The sequence below is a fragment of the Saccostrea cucullata genome, unplaced genomic scaffold (assembly GCF_032062105.1).
Source record: "Saccostrea cucullata isolate Sc308-1 unplaced genomic scaffold, CSIRO_AGI_Scuc_v1 ctg658, whole genome shotgun sequence".
In the NCBI taxonomy this organism is placed as follows: Eukaryota; Metazoa; Mollusca; class Bivalvia; order Ostreida; family Ostreidae; genus Saccostrea; species Saccostrea cuccullata.
Window position 1 is genome coordinate 64,506 of NW_026933693.1, and position 17,995 is coordinate 82,500.

The following is a 17,995-nucleotide window of genomic DNA, read 5'->3' on the forward strand; positions in this document are numbered from 1 at the left end:
TTCTGTTCTTCACACAGGTTTAGACCTAGGATTATCAATCCTCAATGAGTGAATCTTTATCACTTATAACCAAGTGCCAGGGACACAATATATTTAAAGCCAACAGTGAATAAAAATCATTTCACATAAGTGTGTTTAAGTGACTAAAGGAAAAGAAAATCAAAGGCATTCTAAAGTAATCGTTTATTAAAAAGAGATAGCAGATGTACAAAAATATACATAAATTATACAAGCATTTGTGTATCATCATAGAATTTTAAAAATTCCATATATCAGCATCACAAGTAAAAATTAAAAGACAAAGAATGAATCACAGTTTGCATATCACAGCCGCAGTAAAAGTTGAGAGTATCCATTTCCACACAACTACACAAGAAGAGTTCAGATTTCACACTCTATGTTAACCTAACAGCTAGAATCCATGTTTGATTGCAAAGCTCTGGTGCTGAGGTAAGTATACACATTGAATTTCTAAGGTTTATATTGCAAACTTCATGACATAATGAAATAGAAAGGGGCAGTACATTTGGTACATAATAATTTTTTATCCTATAAAGGCACCATGATTGAGAAAGATCACAGCAGTCTATAAACAAAGCAAGCAATAGCAGAACAGAGACGGAATATCAACACCAGTGAAAGTGGCTCTTATTTTATAGTAGAATTCCTAAGTTAAGTTTTCCCATAGTTCTCAGGGACTTTGGAGATAAGCTTTGATAAAGTCATTATAGGATATCATTCCATTTAAGTTCTTATCGTAATAGGACAATAGGTGGAAAAATTCATCCTCTCCTAGATTGACACTGAACTGTCGTAAAACATGGCGGAAATCAAGGGAGCTAACTGTGCCCTGATTTTCACGGTCCAGGGATCGGAAGAGTCGCCTCATTTCCTTCCAGTTCTGGAGCACACATTCGCGGAGTCGGATCATGGCATCGTAGAAATGCGTGCTGGTGTGGCCCGCTGATACCTACAATACAGTCACTAGAATTAGATTCTGTATAAAAATAAGTTGGTAAAAATCTCAAGATAAGAAGTTTATCATGAGAAACAAAATAATATCTTGAAGGTATGTCCATAAGAACATTTTATCTATGCAAGAAATAAATTAAAGGTTTTTTTAAAAAAAAAAAACTGCAATTTAAATCAGTTTTGTTGCATGAAGGAAAATTGATAACACAAATATATCTAGCCACAAGTCTAACCCTGACATTTATAATATATAGAATGCATCAAATGTGAACACTTTTAGCAGGCTAAAATACTCAAATAGCTATTTATATTTTATCATATTCCTGTTATATTATTTATTATAAAATGGTTTTGAGACTAAAATAGACAATACAATTCTAAGATGAGTCGTATGAAATCATATTTTTTAAAATTCGCAAGGAAGCAACGAATCAAAATAAAAGATATTGAAAAAAGATAAAATACATGTAAGTCAAATTGAATAAGGCTGAATACAGTGTATAAAGTATTAATAAAGAGTGACATGAAAATAAAATTTGATATTGATACTTTGAGGAAAGATGTACATATGATTGTGTGAACTTCAAAAGATAAAAAAAGCCAATAAAACCCAACATCAGATAGCTGCATTAAATTACCTCGGAATTCTCCGACAGTGTAGACAGGGACTATATAGAGCAAAATTAAACCAAATTAAAATACCCCAACATAACCATAACCACGGCAAAGCTTATCATTGTATATACATATAGTTTAGTCTTCCATATAAAAGCTGGTGATGGGTAACATCAGATTCTCCATTAAGGACAGATGATACAAAACAAACTTTTGTCAAAGAATTTGAAAATATCATATTGGGTCATGTTTAAATAAATAAAATGAAAAACTTTCACCGTGTAGTTTTTAATTTTTTACTCAAATTTCGACAAAAATGGGTGAAAAATATTTGTATAGATTAATAAGGATGGTTTTAGAAGGGTAGACTTTTGAACATCACAGAAGGTTTACAATTTCTTTATATTCTAGAAATTTATTATTTGCATCATTTTCAATGAAATTAGGCCAAAAAATATATATCAATCCAGGCATCCATTTTTTGTTTGTATCATCTGTCCTTCAATGCTTTTGCCCCCTGATGCACAATTAATCAAATACATTTACCGTTATAAAATTGCAAGTATTTTTAAAATTAATTAAGCATTAATGCTGACTCTGTCAGACCCATTGGTGCAGTCAGACTGTAAGGGAGGTGTACAACGGGCATGTGTAGAAATACATTTTAAGCCATAAATGTTTCATAATATTCATACACATTCAAATAATATCAAAATACCTTCCACTGTCTATGAAATATTGGCATCTGTGTTGCATTAATAATAACATCAAATATGTTAAATGAATTCAGATTTCTTAAAAAAAAATTTAGTGGTATTCAATGAATCAAACACATGTTTTAAGTTATATATCACATTCAACTGGTCACAAATTAAATTCAAACAAACATGTTAATTTGACCAAGCTAGGATTTACATAATGGATTCTATAACAGTAAGTGACATCACAATACTTACAGATACTCGTCCTGGAACACGTCGCCTTGACAATAAGTTTGGATCTTCCTGTGGCTTAAGATTTAAAATAAAGTGACGCAGGAAGTCGACATATGCAAATGAGCCATCCTCTCTCAGATCGTATTTAGTCATCAGATCATAAAATTCCTCTTCAGGCATTTCTATTCCATTTCTCATCAGAATGTCTATAAAGAAAATGCAAGATGTGTGTCAAGTAATTAATATTTAGAAATATATGTTATATAGATCACCATCCAGACTTTTTATTCAACAAATCAAACACCCTAGCCCCTAAAAATATATTGGTATGACCACCCACTACCCATGAATTAGCATATTCCTAAAAGCTGTGTATTTTACCAAATCCATGAAAATTGATGCTGACGAATATTGATGAACTCACAGTATTTAACTAACCTCTGTTTTTTAATGTTATCTCTCCCTCCATTCGTTCTTACCTCTGAGTTCCTCTATCTGGATTGTCCCTGTGTTGTGTTTGTCACAGTTACGACAACTCCTCTGGATTTCCTTCCAGTTTCGGAATATCCTGTTTTTGATCCTTGTTTCGGCACTCTCTGCGTTGATCATGGGTGTACTCATTCGAGTCTGAGCTCTGGACAATCGGGAACCGGGCCGCCCAAACTCCATCTGTGAGGAATAAAAATAAATCAGACATAAAGAAGAGTTTTTTTTCTTACACTTAAAGATAGCCACAACTAGTCAAAACTCTGACTCTAATTTTGGATCCAATCTTGTCACAGGGCTTAAAAATGGAAACTGGTGATTATCAGTTAATGAATTATCATCTAGAAGTTTGTAATTACACAACATGAGCGTGAAAGCCAGAGATTATTGAAATTTGAACAATAATCAGGCAACAAGTCTTGTGAGACACTAAATCTATCCTAACCATAAATACAGAAATAAATCCTTTTCAATTATAAATGACCCTAACCTGTGTTATTGACCTTGACACAGCCCTACTCTGTAGTCGTCGACCTGACATCTGTGTCCCGGGTCGACCATTCATCGTAGAGGCAGGTCTCTGTGGAGTGGGGGGAACCTCCATGTTGGATGAGTAACGACGGAGAAATTCCTTGTAGTCCAAGTTACCAAAATCATTGACAGGTAACGACCCCCATAAGTTGTCAAACTGCAACAATATTACAAAAAAAGATAAAAAAGAGGAAAGGTTGTAATTCTCGTAACTCACCTTTGTTCCTTATTTATACTGGAGTTATGTTTACTGTATCTACTTATGCTACAAAACATAATGACCAAAGAAATCCATAGAAATTTGCTATAAATCTTTCAAGCACCTGTTCATCATTAAATCTCAGGACATTCTTATCCATCACGTCCCTGAAGTCCTCTTTAGATACGACCCCGATGTTGGCGTAGTCCACCTCTTTGAAGAGGTTGACCAGTGTGTAGAAGTGGGCGTGTACTGCCTCCCGCACCTTCTCCTGAACCTCATCAATAGGCATCAGGGGCTGGGCCTGGTTCCTCATCTGTTTCTGTAGGGCAGCCAGCCATTTCTCGGCATCCTATTTCCAAAGAAAATTGAAAATGTGTAAGAAATTATTCCTATGGTGTCTAAGATTTTACCAAAGTTATAAACCAAAGAACTTGACTCACCTCTTGGTCGGACATATTGTAGTTCTCCAGGAACAGCAAATAATTGACAGACTTGTCCACCACCTGTAATTTACTCGTTAGGTGGCGCCACTGTGGGTCTGTCATCTTAAAGGCAAAGATGTCCAGCACTCTTCTGAAGTCCTTCATGGGAATCAGGTTGGACTGATTCTTATCAAAGGATGCAAAAGCCTGAAAAAATCATAAGGATTTGTCAACAGCTGTTTACAATTCAAATTTACTTCTCAAGGGTGTTCATCTATTAAAGTGTAACTTTGGCATATGTAAAAATCGGTATAGTTATTCAGGAAGCAGGACACGAGTCTCTTTGACCTGTCTGAGATAGTTCTTTTCTTTCCAATAAACATCTCCCCTCAACATTTCCCTGTGTTTCTATATCTCATGTGAGTTTGTTTACTCACCTTTCCTAGGACATCTCCCTGAGTCTCTATGATCTGTCTGAGTTTGCTCTCGGCCTCCTGTGGACTGAGTCCGCCCCATTCCTGGATCCTGACCTCGGGTAGAGGGCGCTGGTAGTGCTCCTTACGTCCCTCCTCAAAGGCCCTCAGGAACTCTTCATAGTTCAGACGACTCCCTCTGGTGCCAAGACCAATTCTTTAAAGAAAATAAAATTTTCAACAATATGTTACAAAGAGTAGGCAAAAATAATAAAAGGTTTAATGACAATCTGTAATTTGCATGCAAAAAATCTCGTTTTTCCCTTGGAAAATAAAGTAATAGGAGGGACATACAAATTGTTGATTTTGAATTTAAGGTCTTACTTGTCTATGAGTTTGAAGAATTGTTCATCGTTCATGAAGAAGTGTAGATCATTAAGAACATTCTGTATCTCGTTAACTGACAGGGATCCTTTCTTTTGTGTGTCATACTTCCTGAAGGCATCATACGTGTCCTTGTAATTATCTCGGATCTTATCCCTGAAACAAGGCAAAGAACTTTATTATACATGTATGGTGTCTTAAAATATCACAGTATCTTTTTTTTTTACAGTATGAATTCAACTTTTGAACCAACCACTGTACATTGAAGTTCACCATTTTTATATATCTTCCGCAATAAAATTTCTCTGAAAACTGGGTGATCTTGAAAGAAACATAAGCAAATTTGACAGAACCCTTCATAAAGTCAAGTACGTAAAATGACATACTTGAGTAGTTTCTCGACTTGTTCAGCATTCATGAAGGCGACCCTATCGGCCTGGTGTTTGGTCATCCTCTGATGCTTGACCAGCTGGTCATCATTGTGGTCCATGATTGTTTTATGACTGGTATCTATAATGTTTGTACTGGTTCCCATCGTATCAGCAGGAGTGAATTCTGAGGCTCCGAGTTTTTCCAAAAAGTCTTGATAATTAACATAGCCTTTTCCATCTTCATCATAGCTAAAAACAAATAGAACACTTATTTACAAATATATTTCATCGATTATTTATTCATAAAAAATTGATTCATCTTTCATAAAGTAATTACCTTTCCTCATTTAAATATACATGTACCAATTTTCAAGGAGGATGCTATCAAAATATGTTAAGTGAATACTTTTTATTATTCAAGCATGTACATTTCTACTATTTACAATCACACATGTACTTACAATTCCCAGAGTCTTTTAAACTCCTCTGGTCCCATAGGAATAACCATTTTGAACAACAAGTCCCTTAACTCTCTCTTCCTCAGGACTCCTTTGGTACCAATGGCATCAATCTGTGTAAATGCCTACAAGGAAAAATGTCATTTAATCTGGAGCAGAAACTCAAGAAAAATAGATGTAAACCCTCTGATTAACACCTGGACATGAGATCTCTGAACCAGTCTCACCTGAGCTAAGTCCTTCCACTGTCTGTGACATTTGAGTTTTAATGCTTCGTGTGCTGACTCTGCAGTCATCTCAGGTGTGGGGTAGGTGGTGTTATACCTGAAAAGATTAGTTGAATTATTATATGAATGCAACAGAAGATCTTAGAAATGTACTACCGGTACTCAGTTTAATATCTAGACTAGAATGATAGCTATGCCATGTAATTAAACAGAAATTCAATTTACTATGCTCTGAATTTATCTACTAAAAAGAATTTTCCTTCCTTTATGAGTTTGTAATGGAGAAAGTTTTTTTAAATGTTCAAACTTTTTTTTGGTCAATAATAAATTCAACAGACCTATGAACCGAGTTGAGCCACTTGTGCCCCTCCGCTGTGTCTCTGGTCTCAAACCTCTGGAGGAATTCCTCATAAGAAATCTTACTGGAGTTAGTAATTCCCATTCTCTTACACAGTTCTTGGAATTCATTGTCAGACATTATACACATAAAAGAATCTAAAATCCTCCTAAAGTTGGCCTTGTTGATCAAACCATTGTGGTCGTCATCAAACTTGTAAAATGCTGCTCGCAGATTCTGGAAATAAAACCCCAAAACTATCCTTTAACACATTTTAATTTAAATCTATACAAACATAAAGGTAATTATAAGACTAATAATCAAGTATAAATCAACAGCATTAGAAAATGGCAAAATGAACCCAAATAGTGAACATTTTCCATTAGAAATTTTTGAGAATTAAATATTTAAATATTCAAGACACCTTATTTTAGATAGTCATTGACTCTTGATTAGCGAACAAAATTTTCATGAATTGTTGTATATAATCTTAAGGAATACTATTATACGCAAATTAAATTTTCGCGAGCACACTGTGTTACGCGAAAATAAATCCGAATAAAAAGTGATTTACAGTACAATGTGCTCAAATGAAAAAAATCCATGTACATGCAAAATACTTTGTCCTTGAAGACAATAAACTTACTGCGAAGTTTTCTCGTAGTTTACCCCTCAGTTTGATCTCCACCTCGTCTGCCGTCATTCCCCGCTCGTCGCCGCGGATCGGATTTACGCGATGATTACCGGTCCTCTTGATCTCATCCCCCGGTCCCTGGATCCGTGGATCCTCGAAGGCACTGACAAAGTCCGAGTACTCCATCTGACCGTTCATAAAGCCCACACGCTCGGTCAATTCCTGGAACTGGTCATCGGTCATCAGGATACCAAACGTTCCCAGAACCTGATAAAACAACACATCACACCAGTGATTTCAGATAATATCATAAAGTAATGTATGTGTGCTTAAAAAAGTGGGCTTCAAATTTTAAGTTTGGAATATGATCAAACTATTAGACTCATTATGGGTGACAAAGAAGCATCATCTATAATACAATATACATTGTTGTGATAACTAATATGCTTTACTGATTACAAACAACTTCATATCCAATTATTACACTTAATTTTGAATATCCTAAATTATGTACACATATGGTATTTTCAATTTAAAATTTGAATTCTTTATATTAATTTGCCATAAATATCACATGTTCTAATTTGACTGAAAATATCTATAGTTATGTTTAACGTACCTCCCTGAAGTTCCTCTTGGTGACCCGCCCCTTCCCTGATTTGTCAAATGACAGGAAGGCCTGTCTAATCTGAACCTTGTGTTGGGACATTCTGTCCTTCAGCCGGGCGATGACCTCATCAGCGGTCATTGTGTTGGTACGATTTTGGGCCCTTCTATTAACCCGCATACTCCTAGAATATAAAAAAAGGATTGTAATTAAGCATCACTGCTTTAAAATAATGTATAAGTGTAATGTGGGAATTCCTAAAGAAAACATCATTTAGACTTTTGAATAAGGAGAAGGTAGCCCAAAAGATTCTTTAAGATACAATATTAAATACTTAGGATTATGTTATAGTTTGCCTTATCTTTTTTCATTTTACATGACTACCTTGCTATATGGTTTTTGATCCTAATTGCCTCCCTTTCCTCACTGCCCTGCTGGACCTGTGAACTGAGGCCAATCAGATCTCCGGGCCTTACGTCAACGTTCAACATCTCCAGGAACTCCACGTAATTAATCTGATTATTAACGCGGTCCTGACACCGAGACACCATACTGTAAAATACAAACAATTATTACTTCCCTAATACAAGCTTTTAAGAGTAATGTTACAATGCAAGTCATAAAATATAGCACAAACATACATTTACAAACTGTGCACAATTGAAATATCAGAAGCATAATTTCATTGTCTGTATGCTCTCAAAGATGCTTGAATATTTTATTTACAAAATTACTTTTGTTTACTCAGTAATACACATGTATTTAGTATTCCTTGCAATAAGAATATTTCTGTTACAAAAGAAATCAGATTTCTACTGACCTTTTGAAGTGATCTTCTGAGACGGGCAGCACACAGTTATCTATAACGGACTTCAGTTTGGGGATAGAAATGTATCCATCTCCCTTAGTATCGGCCACCATTATAGCTGCAGACACAGACTTCCAGTATTCTGTTATCTTCTCACGGAGGATCTCCTCTATCTGTCAATTCAATAAAAAATACTGTAATCAACAGTCTTAAAAAAACTGAGTGTCAAATTTAGTTCTAGGACACTCTGATGATAATAAATTCAAATGTGTGATAGACTTACTGTTTCCCAAGCCATGACAGCTGGTTTGGGTGTCTCATTGAAACGATGAACGGACTTCAGCCATTTGTGTCCCTCCTGTAAAAAGCAGCACACAACAAATAAGTAAACTACAAGTTTAAATTTACACATATAAATGTGAAGAACCTTATAAACATATGTATATAGCTGTAAAGCACAAAAGATAACAAATTCTGAATGACCCCTCACTTACTGGAGTGTCGGTCTCCTCAAACAATTTCAGGAAGTCATGGTAGGAGATGCTGTTGGTGTGGAATGGATCTAACTTTAACATCAGCTGTTTAAACTGCTCATTATCCAGTCTAAAGGCAAACTTCTCTATCACGTTTCTCAGCTCTGTACGAGTTATCCTTCCTTTACGAGTCTGTAATGGAGAAAACATGAATAAAATATCAATCATTTATTTTTATGTACGACAAATAAATTAATCATCTTCACTAAGTACAGTTACACACACTTATAACAAGTGTGTTTTACTGTAATATTAGGTATGATCAAGAAATTTTAACCCAGTATTAAAAGTATTGCAAACATCTTACAATATCAATTTGTAGAAAGGCCTGCTTCAAGGAGGGGTAGTGGGACTGGATATGTTTATACAGTAGCTTCCATATATCATCTGTTGGCACCACTTGTATTCCCTCACGGATCGGGAAAAATCTGCAAAAATGTGATTAAAATTATCACAGGTAGCAATGGTTATAACTATATTTCTATGAATTTTAGACGTCAAATGTAAGAGATTTTAATTTATTTGACCTACTTGTGATTGGGTCTCATGGGAATGGTCTGTCCATTTCCCCCTCCCTGGGGATCCTGAAACTTGTCCAGAAACTGCTCCCAGGATATTTTACCTGTACCTCTCACACCACACCTAAAACAAAGTAACACCCAAGAGTTATTCCCCTTGTGATCTTATCATTTTACAATGATCCATTCCTGATATCATTTATGGTAGAATGTCTCAGAAGCTTAAAGAATATTTGTATAATTTCACACAAGGGAAAGAAATACCACACCTTTCCATCATCTGCTTGAAGAGTTGGTCAGACATAGGGATGGTAAACTGACACAGAATGGACTTTAGGTCCTCCAGACCAATAAATCCATCCAGGTGCTGATCAAAGGTCAGGAATATCTTCTTCAGGTTCAGGTAGTTCTTCTTCATCTACAAGACAGATTTTTTTTTTTAAAAATGTAAATTTGAAATTTGGATTTTCCAACTTTCATGATTGTTTTAGAAATCAGATCACCAAAGACTATGGTAAAAAAATCAATGCATTATTTCCGAGAGTAAATGATAATTTAATGTAAATGATCTGCTGTAAGGATTGAGTACTGATTATTATAAAACAATTGCTTATAATGAAGTGCCAGGGACAGCCAAATTCGTTTTCATTATAAACATAATTTATATTTGTTTAATTCACAATATAATTTAAAAGAGTAGAAAAATGAGAATCTTTTTGATGTAATTATCAATTTCTTGTATGTGTGTTGGCTACAATTAAGTGTGTTTTATTGGAATTCCTTTAGTAAGAAGGTACACTTACCCTGTTTCTGAACTCTAACTCTATCTGGTCAAAGTTCAGCCTCTGTAAAGCTTCCTCATCATCCTTTCTCTGTTTGAAGATCTTACTGTTTGAGGCAGGGATCTGCTGGGGCCACAAAAGGGCTGAAAATAAAGAATTCAATTACTCAAAAAAATAATATCAGTAGTTGATAGTTTATTAATGACTTTCTTTGTAATGGAAAAGATGAAATTGCTAAGGAGTATGCAAAATGAGATTTGTTTACAAAATAAAACGGAGAGAAATATTTTTTATGAATTAATGATGCATTATCATGACCTAGCAAACTATGGGTACAGGATTGTCCCTAAGATCATAAGGCCAAAGAAATTTCCCTGCCTACAATGATGTTATCTCCCTATAATTCTGGTATTCCCACTCAACCCCCAATCAGGGGGAGGAACCTCAGATCTCTTTTAACTTTTAATGTACCCACTATTTAGATTCTTAGGGAAAACCCTAAGGTCAAAGCATGTAAGATATGCATGTGCTGTGACATGGCCTTTAACTGCATCAGGCATTGACAGGTATACAGTAATTCATTATGGTAAAGAAATGTGATGCTTATATATCAGAAAATTTTATTTTTTTGAATGAAAGAATGACAAATCATCAAATTCAACACATATTTTAATGTGTCTGCCATAGAGGCAACCATGCATAATGAACTTTTGAATGAAAAATTTTATCAAAGTGGTGAACAAGCAATATCATGCAAAATGTATATCAACTGAAATAAAAAGTGATGATACATGTTTGACCATGCGTTCTATATTTAATGATTACAGAGAACAATAGACATGCATGACTGATCTTCAGAATGAACATATCTGGACCAGAAACACAGACAGTGAGGACATGCAATTAAACAGGTGTCAGACTTCACCTTTACCACTGGGCCTGTAAATTTGTCACTAAATAAAAAAAAAGACAAAACCCTGGAATGTCAAAGATCTCAAATCTGCATGTTTTAGACTATTCAATAACAAATGCTAATTAAATACACTGTTTTATAAAAGTGTTTTAGACTTAGTGAATCAAATTTTATAGACTCCTGATTACCTCCCTTTGCCCCGTCTACTGGGGGGCGCCCCTGGTTACCAACGGAGACTCCGAGTCGTGACAGGAACTCCTTATAGTTCACCAGACCCGTGTGATGGAAGTCGTACCGCAGCCACAACCTACAGAGAAGTAAAGAACAAGTCTGTTACTGTAATATCAAGTAAAGCTCTCGCTTATGGAATGTGTTGGAGTAAGGATAAACATGTATAAACCTTATTTCATAGATAACCTGAAAATTTTACTGTGGAATCAGCTAAAGGATGGATGCATATACAAGTAGCCATTAATCACATTTTGCATTGTAAAACACCTGAATGTTTTATAGACTTACTTCTGAAACTGGTCATCTGACAGTTTGAAGCAGTAGTTCTCAATAACTCGTCTGAGTTCATGTCTCTGGATTTTACCATCTCTGTTATAGTCAAACAGCTGTAGTGCCTTCACTACAGCCTTAAAATTCTGACTTATCTGGAATAATGAAACAATAAAAATACTCAATATGTCACTGAATTCACAATCATAATTTTAAACATAAGCTTTTCTTATTTATTGACATATCATTGCTTATCTGCCTTACCTTATCTTTTAGCATTTTTTCAATCATGTCAATGTTTATCTCCCTTGCTGCAGGAGGGGGAGCAAATCTAAAAGAGAAATAAGTTGATACATTTCACAACCTATACAAGACAAAGATGAGCAGTGTCTCTTCTACAACAGTCATAATAAATTCAAGACAACCTTACATATACCAAGGCACACAATTCCTGTACCTTATTTCTAAAGAATAGCAACATTACATTCATTGCAATTTTATCCTCCCGATCTGTGGACTTACTTCTGAAATCCAGCCCATTGACCGCCACCAACAGAACTCGGGGGTTGTCCGTAAAACTTCTCCATGAAGTCTGGATATTTGACTGTCCCATTGGGGTTCTTTTCCACCTAGTGGGGAGGGAGAATGGATTAGTACTTAGACCACTTCACACAGTCATGTACCAAATAAAGTCACGATAAAAAATAAATCCTGGGAGATATGTCATCTCCGAGCTAGCCAACACCGGACTAAATTACACTCCAAAAAAGGCAATTCTTCTCTGACATTAATACTGTGTAATGCAGAAACATCATTCTCTTGTGATTCAGTCTATAGCACTAGATAAGCTTATGATGGAAATGTACACATTCTTAAGCCATCTTGATCAGTTTAAATTGGTGAATTGTTAAAAAAATCATTAATTTGATAAATTATTTGAAATTTGAGGGAATGTGTATTGTTTTTGATTAGAATCTAATAAGTCAAAAATAGAAGGAATTGTTTAGATATTGTTATGCAGACAATAGATTACATTAATGTACCAGTATAAAAGATTTACAACATTTTGGGATCTGTATGAAACAACACCAAAAGTAAAAATATAATATAATTTTTGTTACATATCCTTTTGGACTATTCTAAATCAGTATAATAGAAATTTTAAAATTTAGACATGCATTTTACTACATGTACAGTATAAATAGATCTGATTTGGGGGAACAATATAACCCCCCAATGGAAGTCAAGCAAAAGAATAGTGTTAATAAATAATATACAGTGGCATGCTCCATGCTCTTTGTTACAAAAATGTTTTATCAAAATCATGATATTACTGCTGATATCACTTGTGTTAGAAAGGATGAGGTGACATAACTGCTATCTGGGGCCCCTTTCTCCACGACGAATTATATTTAATCTACAACGAGGTTAAAATGAATGAATAAATACGACGCCAAAAATGACACATTTTTTATAAGGAATAAACAAATCAAAAGGTTTGTGCAATTTTCTTTTAAAGACGGGTCTTAGTACAATGATATTTATATTGTTATTATTTCGCACTTAGTCATTGTCCAATCCGATGACAGAACAACAAAACAATTACATTTTATCACAGACACGTGGTTTAGATTAATTTACCTGTTATCCTTTTCTACATTTCAAACTTTTATAATTCAGCCAATGCTTTTTAATACTACGCATGGATTTTCAGCATTTACATAGGACAAGAAATGCACATGAAACTTGTGAAATAAGTGTAGCCCATCGAATTGCTCACCAAACACGCTACAAAACTTTAAACTAATGCATATCATGTATATTCTATCCATTGTTTGTAACTGTATATAAATTTTACTGTGGTCTCGGAAATGGTACACATGTAGATCCGTGTCTAATCTGTGACTCAAATGCCTAAAAAATATCGGAAACCAGTAAAATTCCAAGCATGTTTCCATAGTATTTTTGCATTGACAAAAGAAGTGATATATGATATTATCATGGTCTTTTTATAAAATAGATTACAATTTTTTAAGAAATAGCATGTGAGCGCAGTTAGGTACAATTTTCTCCTTTTGCATATAGGTAGATTTTAATAAAATACAGTGACCAGCCAAAGGAGAAAATTGTAAATATATGGCAAGCAATGGGAATTGAATGTAAACATGATACCCCTACCTCAATAAAAGCAAAATTCTATTTTTGTTAATAATGTATTCTATAAATAAACATATCAAATACATACAAAAATTTGAGTAAAATTTAGACATTTAATTTTTTGTCAGTATACGAGGGGCCGCAAGTCACCTCATCCTTTATATACAAAAACGTATAGGCCTAATTATTTTTGAATGTTCACAAACTCACTTATGCAATTGACAAAAGAAGTGATATACATGTATAAGATTATCATGGTCTTTTTATAAAATGATTACATTGAAATATATGGCAAGCAGTTGAATCTTACCTTAGCAATTCATGATAAAATATCAAATTACAAAAAAGGGAAAAAAATCTAAATAGTATAAACTACTAGAGAAATCCAGAAAAAAATGCAGGCTGATATGAATTTTATGGAGGAACACAATATTCCTTAAAATAACCTGACCCCAGGTAAAATCAAACAGTGGCATCTCTATAGCAACTGAAATAAAAACAAAAGGGTGATGTATCCAAAAAATGGCATAGGGTGCTATCAAAGAAAACTATACCAAGGAATAAATGAAGAGATACATATTTTGCACTTTATTTTGACTTCATTTATAATTTTTTATCAAACTCTGATGAGGGTGCATTTCAGATGATTCAGACATAGAACTGGGTGTAAGAGGCAAACTGAAGCCACAATTTAATAGGTTAAGGTATGAGTGTCACACTTAAGGTCAACTACAAGTACAGAGTTATGTACCTTGGCTAATACTGCCTCAAACTGTTCTGAGGTCAGGGGGAGACAAAAGGATTCTAACACTCGACGGAATTCCCCTTTTGTTACCCCTTGATTGTGTTCAACATCATAAGTCATAAAGGCCTGAAAAGACAAAAATAGGTGTGAGTGAATTCTATCTAAAAAAAAATATGTATACACCTGTAATAAAAAGTTTAGGAGAAAAAGAGGCCCAAATGCCTTAACAGTTACCCAAGTTCTTTGTTGTGGCCTTGTACCTGTAAGCTATAGGATTCACTTTAGTGAAATGAAAAGTTAATTTGTTTTTGTGATGAGGTTGGACTATATATACCATGATATTTACCATCATCAAGATCATCTTTGATGTAGATACAAGTAACTTTGATCATTTTACTTGGAATTGATCACCCAAAACAGAACTAAACACAACAAATAAATAAAATATTGTAAGATGCAAAAAAACATTATCAATCCGCAGACTTCACATTGCTAGAGGAGACATTTCAAAAAGAATTTTCATTATTCTGTAAGAAAATCTAGGTAATACGAGATATAATAGCATTTACAACAAAGTGGTCATGCATCCACATACCAATCTAAACAATTTAAGTAAACTATTCAATATTCATTGATTAAATCACCGCACAAAATCTATTTCCTGCGAATGATCCGCAGGTTTAAATAGCTGGACTCATAATTACAGCCATTCATTTTTACCTCACCGAATGGGTATCAAAGATAACAGAGGACCTAATCAATGCTGTTAAATTTAAAGGTACACTGCCCAGATTAAAGTTTTTGTCAACTAACAGCCAGGCCCATTACTAATCCGGCCATTCACAAGGTCACATCAGGTTTGGATTATTGGTTTAATTTAAATATAAAACAGATAGTAGCTGTTGTCATTGTGTATCACTCAGTGGGGCTTATATAACACTCTAATCTATCCATTTGGAACTATTTACCTGTTGTATTATTTATTGAAAACCTCTCCAGAATGAATAGCAGAACTCTGGCCTGTTCTGATAACTTTCTTCCTTTTTATAATCAAATGATCATATTTTTTAAGGTTAGGATTCCGAAAATCGGAATTTGATCACATCTTTTTTTGTCCCCTTGCTAAAAGTGGGGGATATTAATTTTGGTCTGTCTATCTGCCTGTCTAACTGCCTGTCCCTCAGTCTGTGTGTAATTATGTCTGTCTGTAAAGCTTTCATTTCCATGCATTATATCAAGAAGCCTCTGATCTTTAGCACTGAAACTTTACACAATACTACTAACTCCCCATGGCCTATATGGAAGATCCCTATTGATTTTAAGGTCAAAATGTCATTTGAGGTCAAAATGTCAAAGGTCAAGGTCATAAATTCAAATTCTGTTTGTTTTAAAAATTTGTTTTTCCTGTGATATCTACAGAAGCGTTTCAGCTTTTGCAAAGACATTTTCTACCACTCCCTATGGCCTAAGGAAGACCCCTATTTATTTTGAGGTCAAAAGGGTCAAGGCAATAAACTCAAACATTTGGTATGTGTGTAAAACTTTCATTTCAGGGCAATATATCAAGGTGCTTTTGAGCTTATTCCATTAATTTTTAAACCATAACTCCCTGTGCCCCTTCCACCCTTCTTAAAGTGCCCCACCCCCTAAACCCCCCTTCCGGGTCAGCACATTCTCATCTTTTTTCCTTCAGCAGCGGAAAGAAGATTCTCTGAATTAGCTTGTTTCAATTAACTGTCTTTGGGTTAAAATTAATTAATTACATGGATAAATCTGAGTAAATGTATATACTGTATATATATATTTTTATATTTTTTTGGGAAGGGGGGTTAAATTTTTTTTATGTTTATTGAATTTCAAAACAAATACAAAAGTATTTATTCAAGGAGAGTGAAAAAAGGGTGGTTTCACAAGGAAATTTCAGATATACAATATTTGTTCAAACAATAATTAAGCTTGTAAGAAATGGATTTCTGTAAGTGTTTGAGTGTCCTGTTTATGAAGCTACACTCACCTGCATTATATTCTGGTGTTTGGCCCTCACCTTCTCTCTGAGGAGTGCCTCCACCTCAATACTAGACAGGCTAGCATTGACAGGCTGGATACCTCCCTCAGAGCCTAAAAAACAAACAACAAAGGTGACTACTAGAAATCAGAGAGCCTCCACCTCAATACTAGACAGGCTAGCATTGACAGGCTGGATTCCTCCCTCAGAGCCTAAAAAACAAACAACAAAGGTTACTACTAGAAATCAGGGAGCATCTTCCTCAATACTAGACAGGCTAGCATTGACAGGCTGGATCCCTCCCTCAGAGCCTATAAAATCAGTTTAATATTGAAAATCAATTCCTGATGAACAGTACAGTGAAAATGATTTTACTGTCATTTAAATAAAAAGCTTCATATTACAATCTGTGTATATTTTCATCCTGGTGTATCAAAATTGATGTAATTCCAATTAAATTGCATCAAAATTGTTTTGATACAACAATGTATAATATTCATGAGTGAATTTGTGTCCCAAACTAAATTTGACTTACCAGAATAAATACAAATTAAAAAGGCTTTTAAAAAAATGAAATTTTTCCTTGTACAAGGCTCTAACTTGACTTTATATTGGATGTGAATTATCCTTACTTAGAGAAGATGACCGGCCACTCCTGGGCTTGATGTTTTCTTTGGTTCGGAGGACGGCGGGGCGGGCTGTGAACTGCACCCCCTGTGTCTCCGGAAGCAGTGTGCTGGCTGCTGCCATTTTCCTTCACACTCCTATAATATGAAGTCTGCATTTTACTCAGATTACAAATATATCAGAAAGTGCAATATTGTTTGTATAAATTAGAAACTGAAATCAAATGAAGTTATGAGATAAACATGCATATAGGGAATTGCATATGACAAAAAAATAAGTTGTTTCAAAAGTAATTCCCTATTTCCTGGACCAACTAATTATATGAAATTTTATACTTCTTTGCTATTAAAGTGAATTCATTAGAAGTGTGTTCACTGTAATCATATTTTACTGATATGATATACACTCGATTCTCATTATATCAACAACAATACATTTCTATCAAAAAAACATATGGATACATAGCCTTTATTCTTTTTCATTGATGGACAATAAAAGCAAATGTCTTTTTTGATGAAAATTGGAACATCTGTTTGAAAAAAATATTTAAAAAAAACCCTAATTTTTCAGTCACGTTTTTATTATTTTTAAGCATTAAATCTATAACCTTGTAAAAATTATACTGTAGCTCATCTTTTAAAGGTCTTAAGTTTGTATACTTATTTACTTTTCCTGTAGAATTGCTTTATATTCAAAAATAAAAATTGAGGTCCATTTTACATAATTTGAATGTTTTCCCATATAGCGATACATTGAACTCTCCAATTTTAGAGGTAAATAAGACTTCCTGTTTTAAAAATTTAAAACTTGGA

At 34.3% G+C, this 17,995-nt stretch overlaps 1 protein-coding gene across 2 annotated transcripts in view; it reads right to left on the reverse strand.

The window, feature by feature from the left end:
* Positions 1–168: 168 nt before the first annotated feature.
* The window catches only part of LOC134238956 (EF-hand calcium-binding domain-containing protein 6-like), a 27,729-nt gene continuing 9,902 nt past the window's right edge, over positions 169–17,995 (reverse strand). The window contains exons 6-35 of one of the 2 annotated variants that reach the window (XM_062721078.1): positions 17,189–17,310; positions 16,566–16,669; positions 14,558–14,677; positions 12,172–12,278; positions 11,914–11,980; positions 11,668–11,804; positions 11,337–11,455; positions 10,257–10,378; positions 9,723–9,871; positions 9,467–9,577; positions 9,243–9,363; positions 8,897–9,067; positions 8,686–8,760; positions 8,415–8,575; positions 7,979–8,146; positions 7,607–7,778; positions 7,000–7,254; positions 6,355–6,590; positions 6,017–6,113; positions 5,793–5,914; positions 5,347–5,580; positions 4,961–5,116; positions 4,601–4,793; positions 4,182–4,370; positions 3,863–4,090; positions 3,499–3,696; positions 3,002–3,191; positions 2,544–2,728; positions 1,611–1,640; positions 169–970 (exon numbers count right to left, since the gene is read on the reverse strand). In XM_062721078.1, the coding sequence (XP_062577062.1) occupies positions 692–970; positions 1,611–1,640; positions 2,544–2,728; positions 3,002–3,191; positions 3,499–3,696; positions 3,863–4,090; positions 4,182–4,370; positions 4,601–4,793; positions 4,961–5,116; positions 5,347–5,580; positions 5,793–5,914; positions 6,017–6,113; positions 6,355–6,590; positions 7,000–7,254; positions 7,607–7,778; positions 7,979–8,146; positions 8,415–8,575; positions 8,686–8,760; positions 8,897–9,067; positions 9,243–9,363; positions 9,467–9,577; positions 9,723–9,871; positions 10,257–10,378; positions 11,337–11,455; positions 11,668–11,804; positions 11,914–11,980; positions 12,172–12,278; positions 14,558–14,677; positions 16,566–16,669; positions 17,189–17,310 (4,618 nt within the window). In that variant the 3' untranslated portion in view covers positions 169–691. Of the gene's footprint in view, positions 971–1,610; positions 1,641–2,543; positions 2,729–3,001; positions 3,192–3,498; positions 3,697–3,862; positions 4,091–4,181; positions 4,371–4,600; positions 4,794–4,960; positions 5,117–5,346; positions 5,581–5,792; positions 5,915–6,016; positions 6,114–6,354; positions 6,591–6,999; positions 7,255–7,606; positions 7,779–7,978; positions 8,147–8,414; positions 8,576–8,685; positions 8,761–8,896; positions 9,068–9,242; positions 9,364–9,466; positions 9,578–9,722; positions 9,872–10,256; positions 10,379–11,336; positions 11,456–11,667; positions 11,805–11,913; positions 11,981–12,171; positions 12,279–14,257; positions 14,294–14,557; positions 14,681–16,565; positions 16,670–17,188; positions 17,311–17,995 lie in introns of those variants that run through there. The other variant, XM_062721077.1, reaches the window with a different exon arrangement.